At 37.1% G+C, this 19,729-nt stretch overlaps 1 protein-coding gene across 1 annotated transcript; it reads right to left on the reverse strand.

Moving 5' to 3' along the window:
* Positions 1-8,034: 8,034 nt before the first annotated feature.
* Positions 8,035-19,360, reverse strand: HSPA13 (heat shock protein family A (Hsp70) member 13). The gene is made up of 5 exons (XM_059392165.1): positions 19,279-19,360; positions 17,127-17,467; positions 15,200-15,413; positions 13,214-13,381; positions 8,035-11,204 (listed from the first exon to the last, which is right to left on the reverse strand). The coding sequence occupies exons 1-5, from the start codon at positions 19,301-19,303 to the stop codon at positions 10,537-10,539; spliced, it is 1,416 nt and encodes a 471-aa protein (XP_059248148.1). The 5' UTR covers positions 19,304-19,360; the 3' UTR covers positions 8,035-10,536.
* Between the last annotated feature and the right edge of the window lie 369 nt (positions 19,361-19,729).

Consider the following 19,729-nt stretch of genomic DNA (forward strand, 5'->3'; position numbering starts at 1 on the left):
GAAGGAAACCATCAATGAGTAGATAAAGCAAACTACTGAACGGGAGAAGATATCTGCAAATGATATATCTCATAAAAATTAATATCCAAAATATATAAAGAACTTTTACAACTCAACACTCAAGTCAAGTAATCCAATTAAAAAGGGGCAGAGGACCTGAATAGACATTTTCCCCAAAAGGACATAGATGTGACCAAAAGACGCATGAAAAGAGGCCCAACATCACTCATCATCAGGGAAATGCAAATCAAAACTGCAGTACGATATCACCTCACATCTGTCAGAATGGTTAACATCAAAAAGACAGGAAATAATGAGTGTTGGCAAGCATGTGGAAAAAAAGGAACTTTATGCACTGTTGGTGGGAATGCAAATTGGTACAGCCACTGTGGAAAACAGAATGGAGTTTCCTTGAAAAATTAAAAATAGAATTACCATATCATTCCATAATTATGCTACTGGGTATTTACTCAAAAAACTGAAAAATGCTAATTTGAAAAGATCTATGCACCCCAATGTTTATTGTAGCATATATTCTTCCAGTGTTTTCATTATCAATAGCCTAGATATAGAAGCAACCCAGTGTCCATTGATAGATGAATGGATAAAGAAAATCTCTATAATGGAATATCACCTTGCCATAAAAAAATGAGACTCCACCATGTGCAACAATATGGTTGGATGTAGAGGGTATAATGCTACGTGAAAGAAGTCAGAAAAGACTAAAACCATATGATTTCACTCATATGTAGAAGTGAAGAAATAAAGATGAGAAATTTAAAGAAAAAAAAAAAAAAAGACTCCAATAGAGAAAACAAACTGGTGGTTGCTGGAGGGAAGATGGGGGGGGGCGGTGGCTCATATACATGAAGGGAACTAAGAGTATGCTTACTTTGTTGAGCCCTGAGTCATAGAGCGCATTATTGAATGATTTTACTGTACACTTGAAATTAATATAACACTGCATGTTAAGTATACTTTAATTTAAAAAAATCGATTTAGATATTTCTTTGTAAAATATTTTGTTTTAGCCTCTTTACACCTATAGTAAATCAACCAGAGACCCTCCGTAATTTATTACTTTTTATTATTTTTTTAAACCCTCTGTAATTCAAAAAAATCTAATGGGAAATCAGCAGTAGCCTGGATAAATTACGGTGGAGTCACACAGTGGAACTCTACACGGCTATGAGAATGAGTGCACAGCACAGACAGCAGCAGGGATGACTCTCACAAGTATGTTGGGTTAAAGAGGCCAATGACAAAAGAATATTAGTATGAGATTCTGTAATTCTGTTTATACAAAAGTTTTTTTAAAAAAAGGAGAAGTAGGGGCTCCTGGGTGGCTCAGTGGGTTAAAGCCTCTGCCTTCGGCTCATCAGGTCATGATCCCAGGGTCTTGGGATCGAGTCCCGCATCGGGCTCTCTGCCACCAGGGAGCCTGCTTCCCTTCCTCTCTCTCTCTGCCTGTCTCTCTGCCTACTTGTGATCTCTGTCTGTCAAATAAATAAATAAAATCTTAAAAAAAAAAAAAGAAGTAGTCTAAGTACTATTAGAAGTCAGGATACTGGCTATTCTGGGTAAGGATTGAGGGGTAAAGATGGAAGGGGTACACAAGATGGGCTTCTGGGACAATGGGGAAGTTCTGTTTCCTGATCCAGGCCTGAGTATCGGTTTAGTTCATGAAAATTCACCAAGCTGTATATTTAGGATATTTTCAGTTTTATATATACATATACAGATATATTTGTAACAAAATATGTATAACATATGTGCAGATATATCTAAAATATATAGTATACTTAAGAGAAAAAGAAAGCAAAATTAAATATAAAAAATGTTACATATAAGTGATGGAATCATTTAAATTCTACTCCTGAAACCAGTATTACACTATATGCTAACTGGAATTTAAATAAAAACAAAAACAAAGACTAAACCCAAAGTTCTCAAAGATAATTTTTCCGTATTTTAAGAAATTAATATGACATGTTCATTACAGTTATGTTCACCAAGCTTATCCAGTCACTGAAGACCACTGTAAGCAAAGAGCTGGGTTCTCAATATGACAGGATTACAGAGAGCTAGTTTGAATTTTATTAAAAAAAAAAAAAACTTTATTCGATGATTGTCTGATTTGTTTAAAGATTTTAACCATAAAGTAAATTAAGAAAGTAATGATTATAATTTCAATATGTAGAAATATTTACCTTAGCTGATAGAAGGAAAGTCCTAAGGAGGCTTAAGTTGAATTCTTTAAAGGATAATGAGGGTATTTATTATTGAAAGCATACCATATGCCTCGTACTGTGCAAGGCATTGGGACCTTTTATTACTTCAGTCTTCACTAAAGAATATAAGAAAGGCCTTTAAAAAAAAAAAGAATATAAGAAAGGTATTATTATCTACTCATTTTGTCAAAAACAAGATTTCAAGGGGAAATGGGCCAATAGTATGTGGAATCCAGGTCTACATGGTGAGAAAATCATGTCTTTTCCAGTTCCAACTAAATGTCTTATTCTTGGGAGAACTAGTTAAAGAGTCTGGTGGTTGAAGTGGGGGAGAAAGATTTTAAACCAATAGCTTTGTAAGCATAGTGAATGAAATTAAAATTTGGGGGCAGGCTGTTTTTACAAATATAAGTTTGAACCATACGAAATAGCCATTTTGTAGATCAAAATGGTTTAATAATGGCAATTTCATATAAATTTTTTAAACTTTTTTTTTCTTTTTTAAAGATTTTATTTATTTATTTATTTGACAGACAGAGATCACAAGTAAGCAGAGAGGCAGGCAGAGAGACGGAGGAAGAAGGCTCCCCGATGAGCAGAGAGCCGGATGCAAGACTCGATCCCAGGACCCTGGGATCATGACCCTAGCCGAAGGCAGAGGCTTTAACCCACTGAGCCACTCAGGCGTCCCAATTTCATATACTTTTAAATTAAATTTCATATACCTTTTTTGATATCAAACAGTATTAAGAAGACATACGCTGGGGCATCTGGGTGGCTCAGTCCGTTAAGCATCTGCCTTTGGTCATGATCCCAGAATCGTGGGATTGAGCTCTGCATTGTGCTCAGTGCTTCTCTCTCTCCTTCTGCTGCTCTCTCTACTTGTTCTCTCTTATTAAAAAATAAAATATTTTTTAAAAAGAAGACATCATGCTGTATTTTAATACACACAAATAGTTATAACTGATCTGTAGGGACTTCCTTTTAGGAAAAATAACCAAGAAAAAATAAGAAAATATAGTGACTAGTTAAAAAGATTTCAGGATCTTGGGACAGAGTGCCTGAGTGAAACCCCACTCCCACCACTTTCGGGTTGAGTCAGCTGGGGCAAGTTAACTTACTTCTCTGGGCTTACTTGGGAGTAACAATTTTATTTACCTGCTAAAGTTTTTGAAAATTAAATCACATAACATGTAACACTTAGGACAGTGTCTGGCATGTAGAAAATACTCAATAACATGTTAGCTATTATTTAAATATCAACAGTCACAGCCCCTTTGGTTGTAGTCTCATTTACAAACCCACATCATGGAATACACGTTAAGTAAATAAAAAGGGCAAAATCAAGCCAATGTTTATGAAAGTCTACTCTATTCACAGCAACTTGGGATAAGTGGAGATTAAAATAAGATACAGTCCCCCGTGCTACACAATATGATATCCTATTTTTGTTGGGTTATTATATTATGTCACTTGAGAAGGAGGCAATCAGGACAGATCCAGTTCCTTCTAGCTTTCCTGATTCATATTCTGCTAGCCGTCATTTTGCAAGCGAGTGGGCCATCTGTAGAATACGGAAATCAAGACTTGCCCCTATACTGTAAGCTACATTTCTCTAAATGTGCTTATGGAGATGAAGAGATTTAGGTAATTCGTGTGGCTGCTCTGTGGCTAAATTAATAAGGTAATAGGTATGAACTGGGAAAAGGCCGGCTGGCTTCTCTTGATGGTGGCTGACGAGGTACCCAGAGTTGCCCACTGGTTATTCATACATTGAGCCGTCTGAGCACAGAGTTAGTCACGTAGTTGATCAAAGGTAGGCATCTTGTTTTATCTCCTGGCACAAAGAACAAAATGAAAATGGACAGACATAGGAGTAAAATATAAAAATAGGTCATGATTGAGAAATATTTGTGATATTAAAAAAATCTGAAAGATTTGAAAAATATTTGCTCCACAATGTTTAGAACGAAAATAACACATATGCATTGCTTTGTGTGCACCAAGGGAAGTGATAGAGGATCGATTTTCGAATTCATGCTTAAAAAATGTAACTCTTTGGGGCGCCTGGGTGGCTCAGTGGGTTAAGCTGCTGCCTTCGGCTCAGGTCATGATCCCAGGGTCCTGGGATCGAGTCCCGCATGGGGCTCTCTGCTGAGCAGAGAGCCTGCTTTCCTCTCTCTCTCTCTCTGCCTGCCTCTCTGCCTACTTGTGATTTCTCTCTGTCAAATAAATAAATAAAATATTAAAAAAAAAAAAGAAAAAAAATGTAACTCTTTAATATACTTAAGAATGATCATTGGTTTCTTGCCGACACATGTAGCAGAAAATGTAATGTGATCAGAGAGTAAGGCTGGAATAAATGATTTGGAATGAGGGGCAGTGGAGCACAAATAGGAACTAGGTGTATGTATTGATAACACTTCAGTCGCCACTAATTCCCTCTGAACATTTGCTTTTGGCTCTCGGTTCTCAACCTTTGTGTAACAATCTCCAGGTATTACAGAAGAGCCATCTGTTTTCCCTGTACCGCCATATCAGTGATTTACAGATGTAATGGATATGAATTAATGTTGACCGTGATGTGCACCAAGTCCTGTTGTTTCATACATTTTGTCTGATTATTTACTCAAATGAGTTACTCCATATTGCATCTTGGCCAAAACCAGAAGTCCAACAAATGACACTTGGACCAAATGTTTAGCCACGCAGTTAAGGGTCATAAGTTTAAAAGCAGAAGGAAGAAAAGAAGGAAAACAAAGAAAGAAGGGTAAACAACTAAGGGATTTATTATTATTATTATTATTATTTTAGATTTTATTTTATTTGTTTGACAGACAGAGATCACAAGTAGGCAGAGAGGCAGGCAGAGAGAGAGGAGGAAGCAGGCTTCCTGCTGAGCAGAGAACCCAATGCGGGGCTCGATCCCAGGACCTTGGGATCATGACCTGAGCCGAAGGCAGAGGCTTTAACCCACTGAGCCACCCAGGCGCCCCATGGGGTTTATTTTATTTTTAATTTTTAAAAGTAATTTCTATGCCTAACCTGGGGCTCAAACTCACAGCCTTGAGATCAAGAGTTGTATGCTCTACCAACTGAGCCAGCCAGGCACCCCCTTGTAGGGTTTATTGTTCTTAAGTAGAACGAAGTCTCAAGGTGGAGAGGACAAAGTTGGCCAGTGTGGTTCGATAATACCACTAGGCTGATTCTATCTTTTGCTCAAACATCATCCATAGCCCATCTTGGTTGATAGTTGGAAAACCCATTGCTTTTGTCTGTATTGCAAGAAGAAAGGAATGGTGAGGAACAAAACATTTAATAGCACAAATGTGTAAACTTACTTGAAAGAAAAAAAAAAAAGTGTGGGGTTTCTACCTAGGGATTTATGCTTACATCTCAGTGGTCAGAATTGAATCACTAGCCACCCCTAGCTGCAAAGGAAGATGGGAAACAGGTTTTAAAGCAGTGGGTGTTGCTGCTTTAAACATATTTCTATCTTCGATAGGAAAGATACTGCAATATAGCCATATTATCTGCCATAACTACTCTCTGCCACAGAGTCTTTTTCAACCAGAACTAATCTCAGCAAAATAACTTTAGTTTAGCGAAGTGGGAGACAGAGGAAGAGCAGTTATTATAAGTACTAACTGAGATCCAATTCCCAATTTCCAATACTACATAGGCCACATTAGATGATTTAAGGTGAATGGATGAACTCTTTAACTGGAGAAATCTATGTGTGTTTATGTGATATACATATGTTAATAAAGTCACAAGGAGATATTTTAGATAAGCCAGATGATAATTAATTCAATAAGGTATAAAACAGCATTTGGTCCTGCTTTAACATACAAATAATGTCAATTAAAAAAATTTTTTTACTTAATGTCTATTAATTCCTATTACAAAGTAAATAAATGCTTTACCAAGGCAAATTTATTTTCTTTCATACTTCAGGAAAATTTTCAGTAATTTGCAGAAACTTGAGAACTATAGAATCAGGCAGGGGCTTGAGAGCCATAGGTAAAATAATAACCTATTTTATTGTGGCGTTTTCTTACAATCCCACATAAATTGGCAGTCACTGAACTTCTTTGCTTATTTATCTACCACAGCCATTTGTAATATCAAGTACTTTCTTTGCTCTAGGTACTCTCAAAAACCAGTGATTTAGTTAGAAGTATAAAGGATTAAATAGCATTACCAAAATCTTTAATTTTACTATCATCTGCTAAATAAGTCTTTTATGGATACCATCCAGTAGTTAAGTAACTGAATAAAATCGGTACTATGGGGTTTTACTATGTGATGGAAAAAGCAGCACAGCACTGCATTTGAGCATGGATTGGATTTGAATCCTGACTCTGTGCCACTTACTAGCTGTATAATCAATCCTAGGGAAATTTCTTGACACACCTGTGCCTTAATTTCCCTATCTGAAAATGGAGATAATAGTACCTACTCATTGGTTTGCTGGAACAAAACTTAAGTGGTTATCACTAAAACATTTTTTTGAAGATTTTTATTTATTTACTTATTTGAGAGAGAGTGAGTGGTGGGGAGAGGGGCAGGAGAGGGAGAAGCAGACTCCCCACTGAGCAGGGAGCCCAACACAGGACTTGATCCCAGGACCCTAGGATTAAGACTTGAGCCAAAAGCAATCGCTTAACCCACTGAGCCACCCAGGTGCCCCTGCCATTAAACATTTAGAGCAGTACTGGTACATAGTACTCTATTATCTATTGCTGAACAACAAATTAATCCAAAACTCAATGGCTTAAAACCACAAAAATATAACTTCCTTGGGTCAGGAATCCACTTAGCTGGACTATTCTGGTTTAAATCTCTCATGAGATTATACTTGAATTTCAACTGTGACCGCATTATCTAAGGAAGAGAGGGCTCACTTTTGAGAAGGCTCTCACAGCCGTTAAGTTGGTGCTGTCTGCTGGGGAGCTTATTCACCTCCATGTACCTACCTTCCATCATTAGCAGGGAGTCCTCCAATCTTGCACACATTCAAAGGAAGATCACAATAGGAGATGAATACCAGAAAATAGGGGTCATTGGAAGCTACACTGTAGGCTGCCTATCTCAGTGGGCTACTGTGTTTTTGTTGGTTAAATAAACTAAATATGGGAGTGTCACTGTATTTCCTCATTTGAGTCCCTCAGCAATGGTGGTTAGAAAAACCATGAAGAAATCACAGGAACAATTGGAAAAGTCAAGTCTACTATCTTCAAGGGCTCATCTGAAAAGACTACATTAATCATATGAATTTCTTTAAATAGATAAAATATGTATAATAGGTTTTATCCAAACTTTATTAGAAAATGATGACTACATTATGAAGATGAAAACTTCATTAGAAAATGAAGACTACAATAATCAAATGAATTTCTTTAAATAGATATAATATGTATATATAGTTTTTATCCAAACTTTATTAGAAAATGATGAAGTATTACTGAATCCACCAAAGGATTACAGTAGTCTATTATGTAGGATTATTCACTAATTATAGATTAATTTAGGTCTTTGTTACATTATAGTCAAAGGTCATGAATTGGTATTCAGAATTCTGGAACTGCTGCTTCTATGATACAGGAACTGTCACCTCTAAATTAGGAAGGTAAGTGGAAAAGGACATAAGCAACCCCAGCGTCAGGATGCAGGGGAGAGGGCAAGAGCCACAGAGCTCACGCACCATGAGTGTCACATCAGCCGGCCCTGCTTCCCTTTTCACTTATAAACCTCAAAAATGTACTCTGGCCTAGCCGTGCATGGAAAAGAAAGTACACAGTTTAAAAAACAAACTGCAAAGTGATATTTATTTACATTCAAATGTGAATAACCTGTACACACACAAATTTAAGAGGCACAATCTGTTATGCACAGTAACTATATAAATTTCCGTACATGTTATACACGGTAGCATCTGTTAAGTCAGTGGCTGGAGTGAAAACACAGTACTGAAACATTCCTGATACAAAATAAATTACTCATTCACATATTCTACTCATACAACAGTTAGTATTTAAAAAATTAATGCACTTCAAAAAACTAGTTACATGTACAGCCAAAACATACTGTTTTATGGAAAATGTCAAGATTATTAGGCATAAACAATCCCTTTTGGGATGCATTTTGATTTTTTAAATAAATAAACTACATTGATTTGAAGACCATTTATACAGAGGCCCCTAAAATATGATTGAAGATAGACATTTGCTTTGTATTTTTAAAGGCGTAACTATACTAGAGAATATGCTAAACTCTTGCCCCCAAATTCCAGCACTGCCATTCTCTTTTTTTGGACACGATCAAATTACTTAAATTCTAACATTAGTATGAGATTAGCTGCCCTGTTTTGCAAATTGTTTCCACTAAAAAGTGGTAACAGATCTTCCTGAACTATCTCATGTATTTGAGAGAGTCAAGATTTTTTTAAAAAAATGTTAAAATGCTTTAGTTAGTTAAAGCTGATAATATATGTGGAGATTTTGATAGATTGAACACTTTCCTCTTAAGACCTAAGCAAAAAGATCTTTTCCAATTTTAAAATCTATTAAAGATTCATGTCAAGTCCAAGAGAACACTTGAATATTTTCATAACGCAGTGAAGGATTCATCTTTGGCATTTCTCCGTTAGTTATAAAATAAAATATGTCAACAAACATTTTTTACTTTTCTATCTACTTACTAGACAATCTGTACACAAAACTATGTGATTAAAATTGTGTTTTAACAGCAATCTCATCGCTTACAATTTTTTTTAGATCTGCAAAAAATACTAACACTAAGCTTTTTACTGTCAGAAGCTGAAATGTTCGATGTTGCTGAAATGTCTGCTTAGTTCTCTTTTTCGGTCATTGGAAATTGAGTAAATTTTAAATTCAACAATAGATAAAGCAGACATACTTTTTACATTAACAAACATGTTGACCAGAGCATAATTTTTGAACAGTAGTATGAAGCATGCATTAAGGAAAAACAAAAACAAGAACAAAAACCTTCAACTTTGGGCATCACAGTAACAGAACTACTTGCTACATTTTCTTTCTTGGTCCCTGTAGCATTTCTAAAAGGAAACAAACAAAATCAAAACAAAACTGCTACAAATGCTGATTTGTAGAAATTTTTCAACATTGCCCTTCACATTATATTGCCACATTACTTTCAGTGTTTAATTTTTTTTTTTTTACTCGCATCACATACTAACCTTAAGGCTGAAAGCAGTCCAACTGTGACTACTGTAAAACGATAGTGGGAAACAATAAAGATTTTAAAAGTGAGCATGTTTTCCTCATTCAAAACTAATATATGGGAAAAAAATCTCAGTAAAAACTGAATCAAGTATGATTGGATAGTTCAAACGCAAGCTACATGCTCCCGGGCTTACTGAAAATAAACAAAGAAATAAAACCATAAATACTGTGGCTAATTACTGGTACTTATCAATGTCTGCAAAGGTCTTGGGTAACAAAGAAGAGATAGTAATGATGGCTTTATTGTGACATTAAGACATGTGTAAAATGAAATAAATAACCCCCACCTGTGTTTCATCAGGCAGAATCATGGAAATCCAAGCAGAGAAAGATGATGATGGCAACCAAAGAACTGGAATATACATTGGTTACATTTACTGTCTGGTATTGAAACACCTGAATAAATCTGTCGCTATTTTAAAATAAAGTTGATACAATAAATAATTTAAAAATCTGAAGAATGCAGGTTATGTAAATAGGACACGTAATGGAATTTGTGAAAGTAAATTTATTACATAATATGGCCACTACTGAACATTATATATGCAGCTTATATTCCTAATACTGCTATCTCCCAGCCAATGTAAAAACCTGACAGCAATACTGTCCTTCAAGTATGGTTCAAACTAATAGTTACATGTGATATCCAAGTAAATCAATTACCAGCTCCTGCTAATACAATTTAGTAAGAACTGGGAATCGTAATATCGGCACTAGGCAATGTTTATAGAATGTCACTTTAAGTGCATGTGGCTATCTACTTACAGAATCCAGAAAACAAAACCACCCATGCTCCTGCAACAGTTTTACTTCAACTCTATCATGTGAAAAGTATTTGCTGGAATGAGAGCTCTCCAAAATCACGTAGGCTCAATCTGGTCACATTTAATCCTAAAACCAAATGCTATGTAAAATTCTGTGTATCTAAATGCTACCTTTCAGGTAAATGAGTATTTTAGAGACTTTTCTTTATTGGAGGTGGTCTGATAAAGAGGAAGCGCTCATCAGACAATCACAAATCATCATCCCTCCATGATTCAGTTGAAGTTGGTCTTTTGTAAATGCTTATTGGGAATTTCTAAAGCACTGACTTGGAGAGGCCAGGAGCCCCCATCAATCCCTGCTTGGATAGCCACTCCTGTCACCACTGCCAGGTCAGGGTCTACAGAAGTGTTGGGATCCTTTCCAAAGAACTCCTGAATGACTTGGCGGATTCGAGGAATACGAGTAGAACCCCCAACCAAAACCACCTCATCGATCTCAGTCTTCTCCAAGTGGCCTTCTTTTAATACTTGCTGAATGGGTACAAGTATTTTCTGGAAGAGATCTTCATTAAGGGTGTCAAAGAGCTTCCGTGATATTTCTGTTTCAAATAACACCTGACTTTCTCCACTTGTCTTTTCAGAAAGCCCAGCTCCAACCACGCTGTTCACATGGCGGCCATCAGCGGGAGAAAATCTGTCCTTTGGCAGGTCAGTGTCACTACTCTGAGGCTCCTTCTTGTCCTTTTCCTCCACTGTTAGTAATACTGACAACTGAGCAGACTGATGAAGAGTCAGATTTAATTTGACCATTTCCACAGCTTGTCTTAATCTGTGAATTTCCTCTTTCCTAGAGGGTAGAAAGCCGTATGTTTGATAAATCTGTTTATATAAATACTGAAGAAGTCTTTGATTGAAGTCCTGTCCTCCAAGTTTATTGTTTCCTAAGTTAGAAATAAAAAGGCATGTTATACTTATGTATTTGTATGTGTACGTGTGTGTATATATATATACATATATATGTCTGTGTAGCATGTATAAAAACAATATACTAGGAATAACAAATCTCTTGCTTAACGTACTTAACTATTTAGATTTTATTCACACAAAGACTGATGTAAAATAATTGGATTAAAATAATTTTAACTCTAATGTATATTGTTTAAAAACAATGGATATCTGGTTAAAAAAATTTTTTTTTGAAGATTTTATTTATTTTATTTGACAGGCAGAGATCACAAGTAGACAGAGAGGCAGGCAGAGAGAGAGAGGAAGAAGCAGGCTCCCTGCTGAGCAGAGAGTCCCACATGGGGCTGGATCCCAGAACCCTGGGATCATGACCTGAGCCGAAGGCAGAGGCTTTAACCCACTAAGCTACCTGAGCTACCCAGGTGCCCCTGGTTAAAAATTTTTAATAAAAAAGGAACTATCACTTAATGATATCCAATAATTTTTCTGAAGATAAAAGTTGACGAAAGATTAGCTTTTAACAGCAATTTAAAAACACTGAATGTTATTACTCTCAAGAGGAAAAAAAAGTCTTTATAATTAAAAAGTAACAGTAGCCATTTTATCTTTTTCTTTCAATCCTTTCGCTTGCTTAAGAGCTAAAATTTTTAAAAATGAGAGAGAGAAAGATTTAAAAGCAAAAGATTAATGTTAATACAAATCCCTGGCATTGAATTTGGTTCTAAAGACTCCAGGTAGGAAAAAGAAAAATGCTAAAGTTAGACAACCTATAACTTATAGCTTCACTTTTCAAACAGCCTCCATTCTTGAAATTAAAAAAAAAAAAAAAAGATTTAGAATACAAAATCCTATTATAATTTCCTAGAGAACACTATTACTAGATTTTCTAAACATATTTTGTAAAACATGTTATCAAATGAAATAAACTGATTACTCTTCATTTTAAAGGATTTTTCTCTTTTCATTTTTTTATTGACATATAATGTATTATTTGCCCCAGGAGTACAGGTCTGTGACATTTCTTCACAGCACTCACCATAGCACATACCTTCCCCAATGTCCATAACCCAGCCAACCTAACCCTCCCCCCAATCCCACAACAACCCTCAGTTTGTTTTGTGAGATTAAGAGTCTCATATGGTTTATCTCCCTCCTGATCCCATCTTGTTTCATTTTTTCCTTCCCTACCCCCCATGACCCCCCTGTCCTGCCTCTCAAATTCCTCTCTGATTGACTTATTTCACTCAGCATAATACCCTCTAGTTCCATCCACGTTGCTGCAAATAGCAAGAGTTCGGGGGTTTTGATGGCTGCATAGTATTCCATTGTGTATATATATCACATCTTCTTTATCCATTCATTTGTTGATGGACATCTAGGTTCTTTCCATAGTTTGGCTATTGCGGACATTGCTGCTATAAACATTTGGGTGCATGTGCCCCTTCGGATCACTACGTTTGTATCTTTAGGGTAAATACTTAAAGGATTTTTCTTGCTTTCTGCTCCCTTCACCACAGCCATGAAGTCCTACTGGCTCAGTGAGCTACAACTGGCAATGTATTTATTTGCTTGATAGGGTGCTCATTTTCTTTAAACTTCACTTTCTCTTGTTATTATATATATAAATGGTGGTTATAAAATCACATATACAGACCACCAAAATGAAGTCCAAGTATAGTGAAAAAAAATTTTGTTTATTTCTATTGATTTATTTTGGAGAGAGCAAGCGTATGCACGTGCGAGCAAAGAGAAGAACAGAGGGGTAAAGAATCTCAAGCAAATCCACACCAAATGCAGAGCCCATACGGGGCTCGATTTCACAATCCTGAGATTTGTCCTGAGTCTAAACCAAGAGTTGGATGCTTGACCAACTAACTCACCCAGGTACCCCCTGAAAAAAGCTTTAAAATCAACACAACACATTAGGTGAGCTAATAAGAAAAGCATGTCTGAACCTCTTTCAGTCTCCATGTATTTTTCTTACCAGACATGGCTCGGGTTAGAAACATTCCTCCTTGTTTATTCAGCAATGACACATCTAGAGTTCCTCCACCCAAATCTATCACCAAGACATGAAAGACATCAGCCTTGTGGAGGCCATAGGCCATAGCTGCTGCTGTGGGTTCATTTATTACTCTCAAGATCTTCAGTCCTGTAAGATTGGTTGGAAGGAAGAACAAGTCATCAGAGGACAGCATGATCAAAATTCCGTCCCACTTAACCTCATACCATGTTAGTGTGTTTTATGTGACAAGGACTCCACTGAGTAACAATGGGAGCAGTCACAAACCCAACAAAAATAGTGAAATGGGAATGATAAATATTGGTTTTTCTAAATAGGATCATTAAAATCATCTTAAAAGTTATTGATATGAGAAAAGCCCAGATTTAGTGAAATATATCATTATGTTCTGTATTATTTAATATTTAATTTAAAAAATCCTAGCCCCCTTTAATTTTCATTTTACTTGAGAATATAAGAGTAATAAAACTTTAATCATTATGTACTATAATAAATTGCTGTGGAAATGAAATAAACTTACTACGCTCTTCTTTTTTTTTAAAGTGACTTTGAAAAAAAGCAGGTAAGTAAACAGAAGAGATCATAAAAAAATTTTAGATGTAAATGGATTCCTCTCTATCCCTCCCACTCACACCACAGACCATATAGGGTTCCAATCAGTACAATGACTCTTAAAAAAGTACTTAAAAATTTAAGACTCTCAAGTGTAAATCTGAAATATATAGCAAATCTGATCTTGAAGGTAATGCGAAACAGTGAAAGTTTAGGCAAAAAAAAAAAAAAATCAGATTTCCTTGCACAAACTTCCTACTTTACCCAACTGCCACATGTCATGAGTGGTTTGGAAAGTAATATGGCATTTATGTATCAGGAGCCATAAAAAACTATTCCAATTCTGAACAATTTATTTAAAAACCTTTCATACCTTTTCCCTTAGCTCTCTGACTTCATCGCTCACTCCGCTCTGGTCACACTGACCAACTTCCCATCTTCATAAGCACTAGCAAATTCCCATTTTATGGCTGCTACACTGACTGTTCTCTCCCCTGCAACATCCTTCCCCTATACATCAGCTTGGCTAACAACCTCGTCGTCTCCTTCAAATATGCTTAAACGTTATTTTCTCAATGAGGCCTACCCGACCACTCTAAAACCTTCAAGTTCCCCCACTTCCTGATCACCACCAGCAATCCTCTTCCAGTTCTGTTCTTTTTTTTCTTCCATAGCATGTTACTTTCTGATATATGTTCTATCAGGGTTTTCAACCAGGGCAATTTTGCCCTTAGGAATTTTGCCCCTCAGGGAGTATCTGACAGCATCTGAAGACAAAAGGTTGTCACTACTTGGAGAGGAGAGGGCTGCTAGCACCTAATGAGCAGAGGTTAGGGGTGAGCTAACTGACCTATACTGTACAGGACAGCTGCCCACAACACAGAATTATCTAGCCCAAAATGTCAATAATGCTAAGAGTGGGAAACCCCAGAATATACTTATCTTTAACACAGACCTTCTGTTTCTCTCCAGTGGAATATAAGTTCCGTGAGAACAGAGATTTATTTGTTTCATTTACCAAGGCACTCAATATTTAATGAATGGCTTCAAATGAATTCTCTTCTACCTCAGATTTTCAAAAAAATAATTCAGTCATCTGAACATTAAAGAAAATTTGTAGAAAAAAATTCCTCATTGCTAACATGCACCCATGTTCTCAGACTTTGTTAGAGGCCTACCTGACTGGCAATTGTCACAGTATGTTGCAACTCACATTGTGCTATAGAGTTTTCTTAATTTTTGTTTGTAAACATATCAAAATCCACCTAATTTACCCACTTTAGGTTTATTTATATGCCTAGTTAGGTGGTTTTCAAAGTGATACACCTTACTACAGAAGATTTTCAACCCAAGAACATTTTGAAAAAAATAAAGCTCAAGCAAGGGTGATATTACCTGCAAGGTTAGCTGCTTCAATTGTTGAATTTCTCTGTTTTAGATCGAATTCTGCTGGTACAGAAATAACAGCATTGGCAACTGGCATTCCAAGATACTCCTCTGCCATTTCCTTTAACTTCAACAATAGTCTAGAGCCAACGTATTCTGGAGAAACGGTGATGGTCTCATTACTTGTCACAGAAAACTCAACCATTCCGTTTTTGTTTAAAACCTGCGAATAGGATTTGCCAAAAAAAAAAAAAGAAAAGAAAAGAAAAGAAAAGTAAAATCATACATACACACATATACTTAAATACATACACACAGACTGGACTTACAACAAAAACTTTATAAGGTCATTTATTTGTAATCTATCATTTACTAAAATTAGAAGTTATTAAAAGCTATATTTTAAAAATCCATAAAGTGATATCTACAATAACAGCAGAATAAAAATAATCCATCACCAAGCATATGAAGGCAAGACAGAAGATTCTTTATATATATATATATATATATATATTAAATGAATTTAAAAAAAAAAGATGAAATATATAAGGAATAAAAGTTGCTGGATCATGTATTTGACTTAGGATCGTTTTTATTTAGTTAACTTGATTCCAAAAATAATAGATACCTGAAAAAAATGCTCTGGAACATATTAACAAGAATAATTTAGTACTTCATTATGTTCTTATCCAAGAATCAAATATCACTTGAGGAAGTTGAGATGCAATTTGGGGAGTTTGGGGGGTAGGAAAAGAATAATTGAAACAAGATGGGGTCGGGAGGGAGACAAACCATAAGAGACTCTTAATTTCACAAAACAAACTGAGGGTTGTCGGGGGGAGGGGGGTAGGAGAGGGTGGTGGGGTTATGGACACTGGGGAAGGTATGTGCTATGGTGAATGCTGTGAAGTGTATAAACCTGGCAATTCACAGACCTGTACCCCTGGGACTAATAATACATTATATGTTAATTTAAAAAATTTAAAAAAATTTAAAAATTAAAAAAAAAAGAATCAAATATCACTTACATTCATATTTCCATGAAAACATGTATTAGGTCACTATCCCTGCTAATGTGGTTGTGCATTTAAAAAACTAGGTTAATTCTAAAACATACTACCCTACTTTCATCAAAGACTATTCATATCAAGAGTAAAGGGAATTAGTCTTCTAAGAAATTATAAGAATTTTACCCCCATCATTCTAGACTACATAATTAGGTTTCATCAGTTTCAATGATGAAAACTTGACCATCTACCAACCTATTGGGGAAAAATAAAAACAAGCTACAGACACTATTAAAATGAGGCCCAAAGACACTATCCTATCAGATCCCACATGAAACATAAACAACAAAAATCACAACACTCAGAAACTTAAAAAACTCCAAATATCATTCTAAGGAACCATGTCATATTGCTGAATTTCAAACAAGTCATAAAATCACATGCCTCTATGATCTCTTTTCAAGTATATAAATATGATTATCCTAACACAGAGAGCATCTATAAACCTATCTAGCCATCCACCTGTCTGTCCATCCATCCATCCACCCACCATCCATGCATAGTACATGGGGCTTCATTAGCTTTCTTGCTACAAAGGAAGAGCTAAGCAGGCAGGCAAGCAGACATCCATCATCCCTCCATCCAGCCATATTTCATGGGGTTTCATCAGTTTTCTTGCTACAGTGATAAAAGAGCTAAACAGATATTCTGAGAGAAAATATTCCGAAAAATGGCAGAGCAAGAACATAGTAGCTCTGTAGAGCCCATGAATTAACTCATCCTGGAACTGCTGTAGGACAGCTTGTTATAATGTAACTTCCATGCAGATTAAGTAAATTGAAACGGAATGTTTTTAACTTGAGGCCAAGGCATCAACTGAAACAGTATGCTAAACTAAAATTACAATAGATTTTAGCTTAATCACTTACCTTAAATGGGTATCTGCCAACTTCAGCCTCCAGCTCTTCTGGGGTAAAAATCTTGCCTATGAATCTCTTGGCATCATATATTGTGTTCTGAGGATTTGAATCTGCCAGCTCTAAGCTTTCATAACCCACATATACATCACTGTCAGTAAATGACACCATGCTGGGTATACTGATATGCCCATTTTCATCCGGAATGACCTTTACTTTTCCCGTACCAGGAAAAAACACCCCAACAGAACAGTAGGTGGTACCAAGGTCAATGCCAATCACTTTAGGAGTAGGCAACGGTAAATACTGTTGTGCCAAATAGCCAGCCAACAGGAGAGTCAAAACAGCTGATCCTGAAATATAGGCAAATTAAAATATATGTTTTATTAAACTAGTACAATATGCTAAATTACTATAGAAAAGTCTCTTTAATATCACTCTTTGAAACAAGACTAATGCACTCTGAAATATTTTCTTTTATAGTACTATAGATAAACACTTCCCTCAGACATCAAGTTTTTCATAACGCAAAATGACTATAATACAGTTAAAATGAAGGAACAACCCAAAAAACAGAAACAAAAACCCTGTAGTTGTATGTCTGAGTACTTCATCTATGGGTGAAGATAAAGTAAAAACATAAATAATTGTGCTGATGCTGACAGGAAAAGCCATTTATCTCTACCAAAAACTAGACAAATGTAATATAGATATAATTCAATTTCTTGATCAATTAATATTCAGATCTCATAGCTTTATAGACAGCTTTATCATTATTAAAAAGAAACTCCATTATTAGAATTTCGACAGCAAGAACTCTGTTATTGAAGGGCTAAAACTTTTTTTTTTTTTTAAGATTTTATTTATTTATTTGACAGATGGAGATCACAAGTAGGCAGGGAGGCAGGCAGAGAGAGAGGGGGAAGCAGGCTCCCTACTGAGCAGAGGACCAGACACGGGGCTCGATCTCAGAACCCTGGGACCATGACCTGAGCCGAAGGCAGAGACTTTAACCACTGAGGCACTCCGGGCTAAAACTTTTTAACCCCTCATGTTCTTTTACCTTTCAAAAGAATAAACTGGATAAATTGGGGAAATTATTTTGAAAGTTGTTTAAATATGAAACTGCTACTTTACAACAGAATTAATTAACAGAAACAATTAACGTTTTCTGTATTTAAATACGAATTAAGCAAATGCGTCTTGCAGAAGTTAACATTTAGGGAAGGAGAACCATAAATGTCTAACCCTAAATGCGACATAAAGCTCCCTGAAGGCAGGTTTTATTCTCTGTTGTATCCCTTGAAACTAGGAATGGCTCCTAGGACAAAGCAGATGCTCAACAAATAATGATTTAAAGAAACACACACACACACATACATACACAAATTCGAAAAAACGCCACGCAGACCGTAAACATTAGGGATGAAGAAAGATGCCACTTCGGATTTACAACTCATCTGTTATTTGGTTTCAGGAGACTATGTCCATACATGTTACATACGACCCAAAACGTCAATTGGCAGGAGTCTGCTTGACTAATTGTGAGCTCATCCTCATCAACACATAACTCAAAAAAAAAAAAAAAAAGAAAGAAAAGAAAAGAAAGAAATCAAGTGCCAACCCCCCTTTCCTCTAGCTCCTACGTGGAGAAGGTCAGAAACATTTCCTGATCTTCTCGCTCGGGGAGGGTGGATTACTAACCCAGACTGGCGGAGTGCAGCAGACTATACCTGCAAGAGGCCTGGCTCTCTCAAAACGCAGCATCCCGCGTCTACAGCTCAGGCCGCCGGTGCTGCTCCTCCCCCTTCCTTACAAAGGGGTCCTGGAGACGCACGTTCTTGCAGCCTCCCAAAGGCCCAAATTCAACCGATTCAAAATCAACGCTCTTTCGAAAAGAACCCTTCCCGAGGCCCGATGTCCCTGGGATGTACGCAGAGGGTCGCCGCCGGCCCCACATGGCCTACTCTGGCCCAGACCGTTTCTAGTCGCGACCCTCAATCCTGCGCCCCGAAGAACCAAAAACCGCCCTTAAGTCACCTTTCCGGAATCCTTCCCACTGCGCCAACTGGATCCAGGAAGTGACAACCACCCACGCCCACCCCGGCCTTCCCCAAACTGCGCCGGTGCCCACAACCGCCACAAGGAACCCCTGGTCACTGACCTAAGATCGTCATCTCTCCAGCCATCACAGTCCCGCCGGAGAGGCTTGGGATGACTGTACAGACGTGAGGTGCCGCCCCCACGGCGTCTCCCAGGCCCGAGGCTTACTGGGTAATGTAGTTCTCTTGCTCCAACATAGTTAGAGAAGCCACAGTTCTGACCAGAGTTGGGACTTCATTTACCGTCAGGTCGCCGGGCTGAGCGCCTCCATTCAACCGCTGCCCGTGACGCCTGAGCGCCCGCCCACGCCTCTACTACGGAGCCAATTAGGCTGAGGTTAAGGAGAGCCAAGAAGAGCGACTGCAGTTTATAATCAAACCCGAAGCTCCTGGAGCCACGTTAAGGTAAAAACACACCATTTCTTTAGCGCCGCCCCACTGCTTTGCATTCTGGGAAGTGTAGTTCGGGCCTATTCCCCCCACCCTCCTCGAGGTAGGGAGAGTGAGGAACCT

Source organism: Mustela nigripes, chromosome 2 (assembly GCF_022355385.1).
Source record: "Mustela nigripes isolate SB6536 chromosome 2, MUSNIG.SB6536, whole genome shotgun sequence".
In the NCBI taxonomy this organism is placed as follows: domain Eukaryota; kingdom Metazoa; phylum Chordata; class Mammalia; order Carnivora; family Mustelidae; genus Mustela; species Mustela nigripes.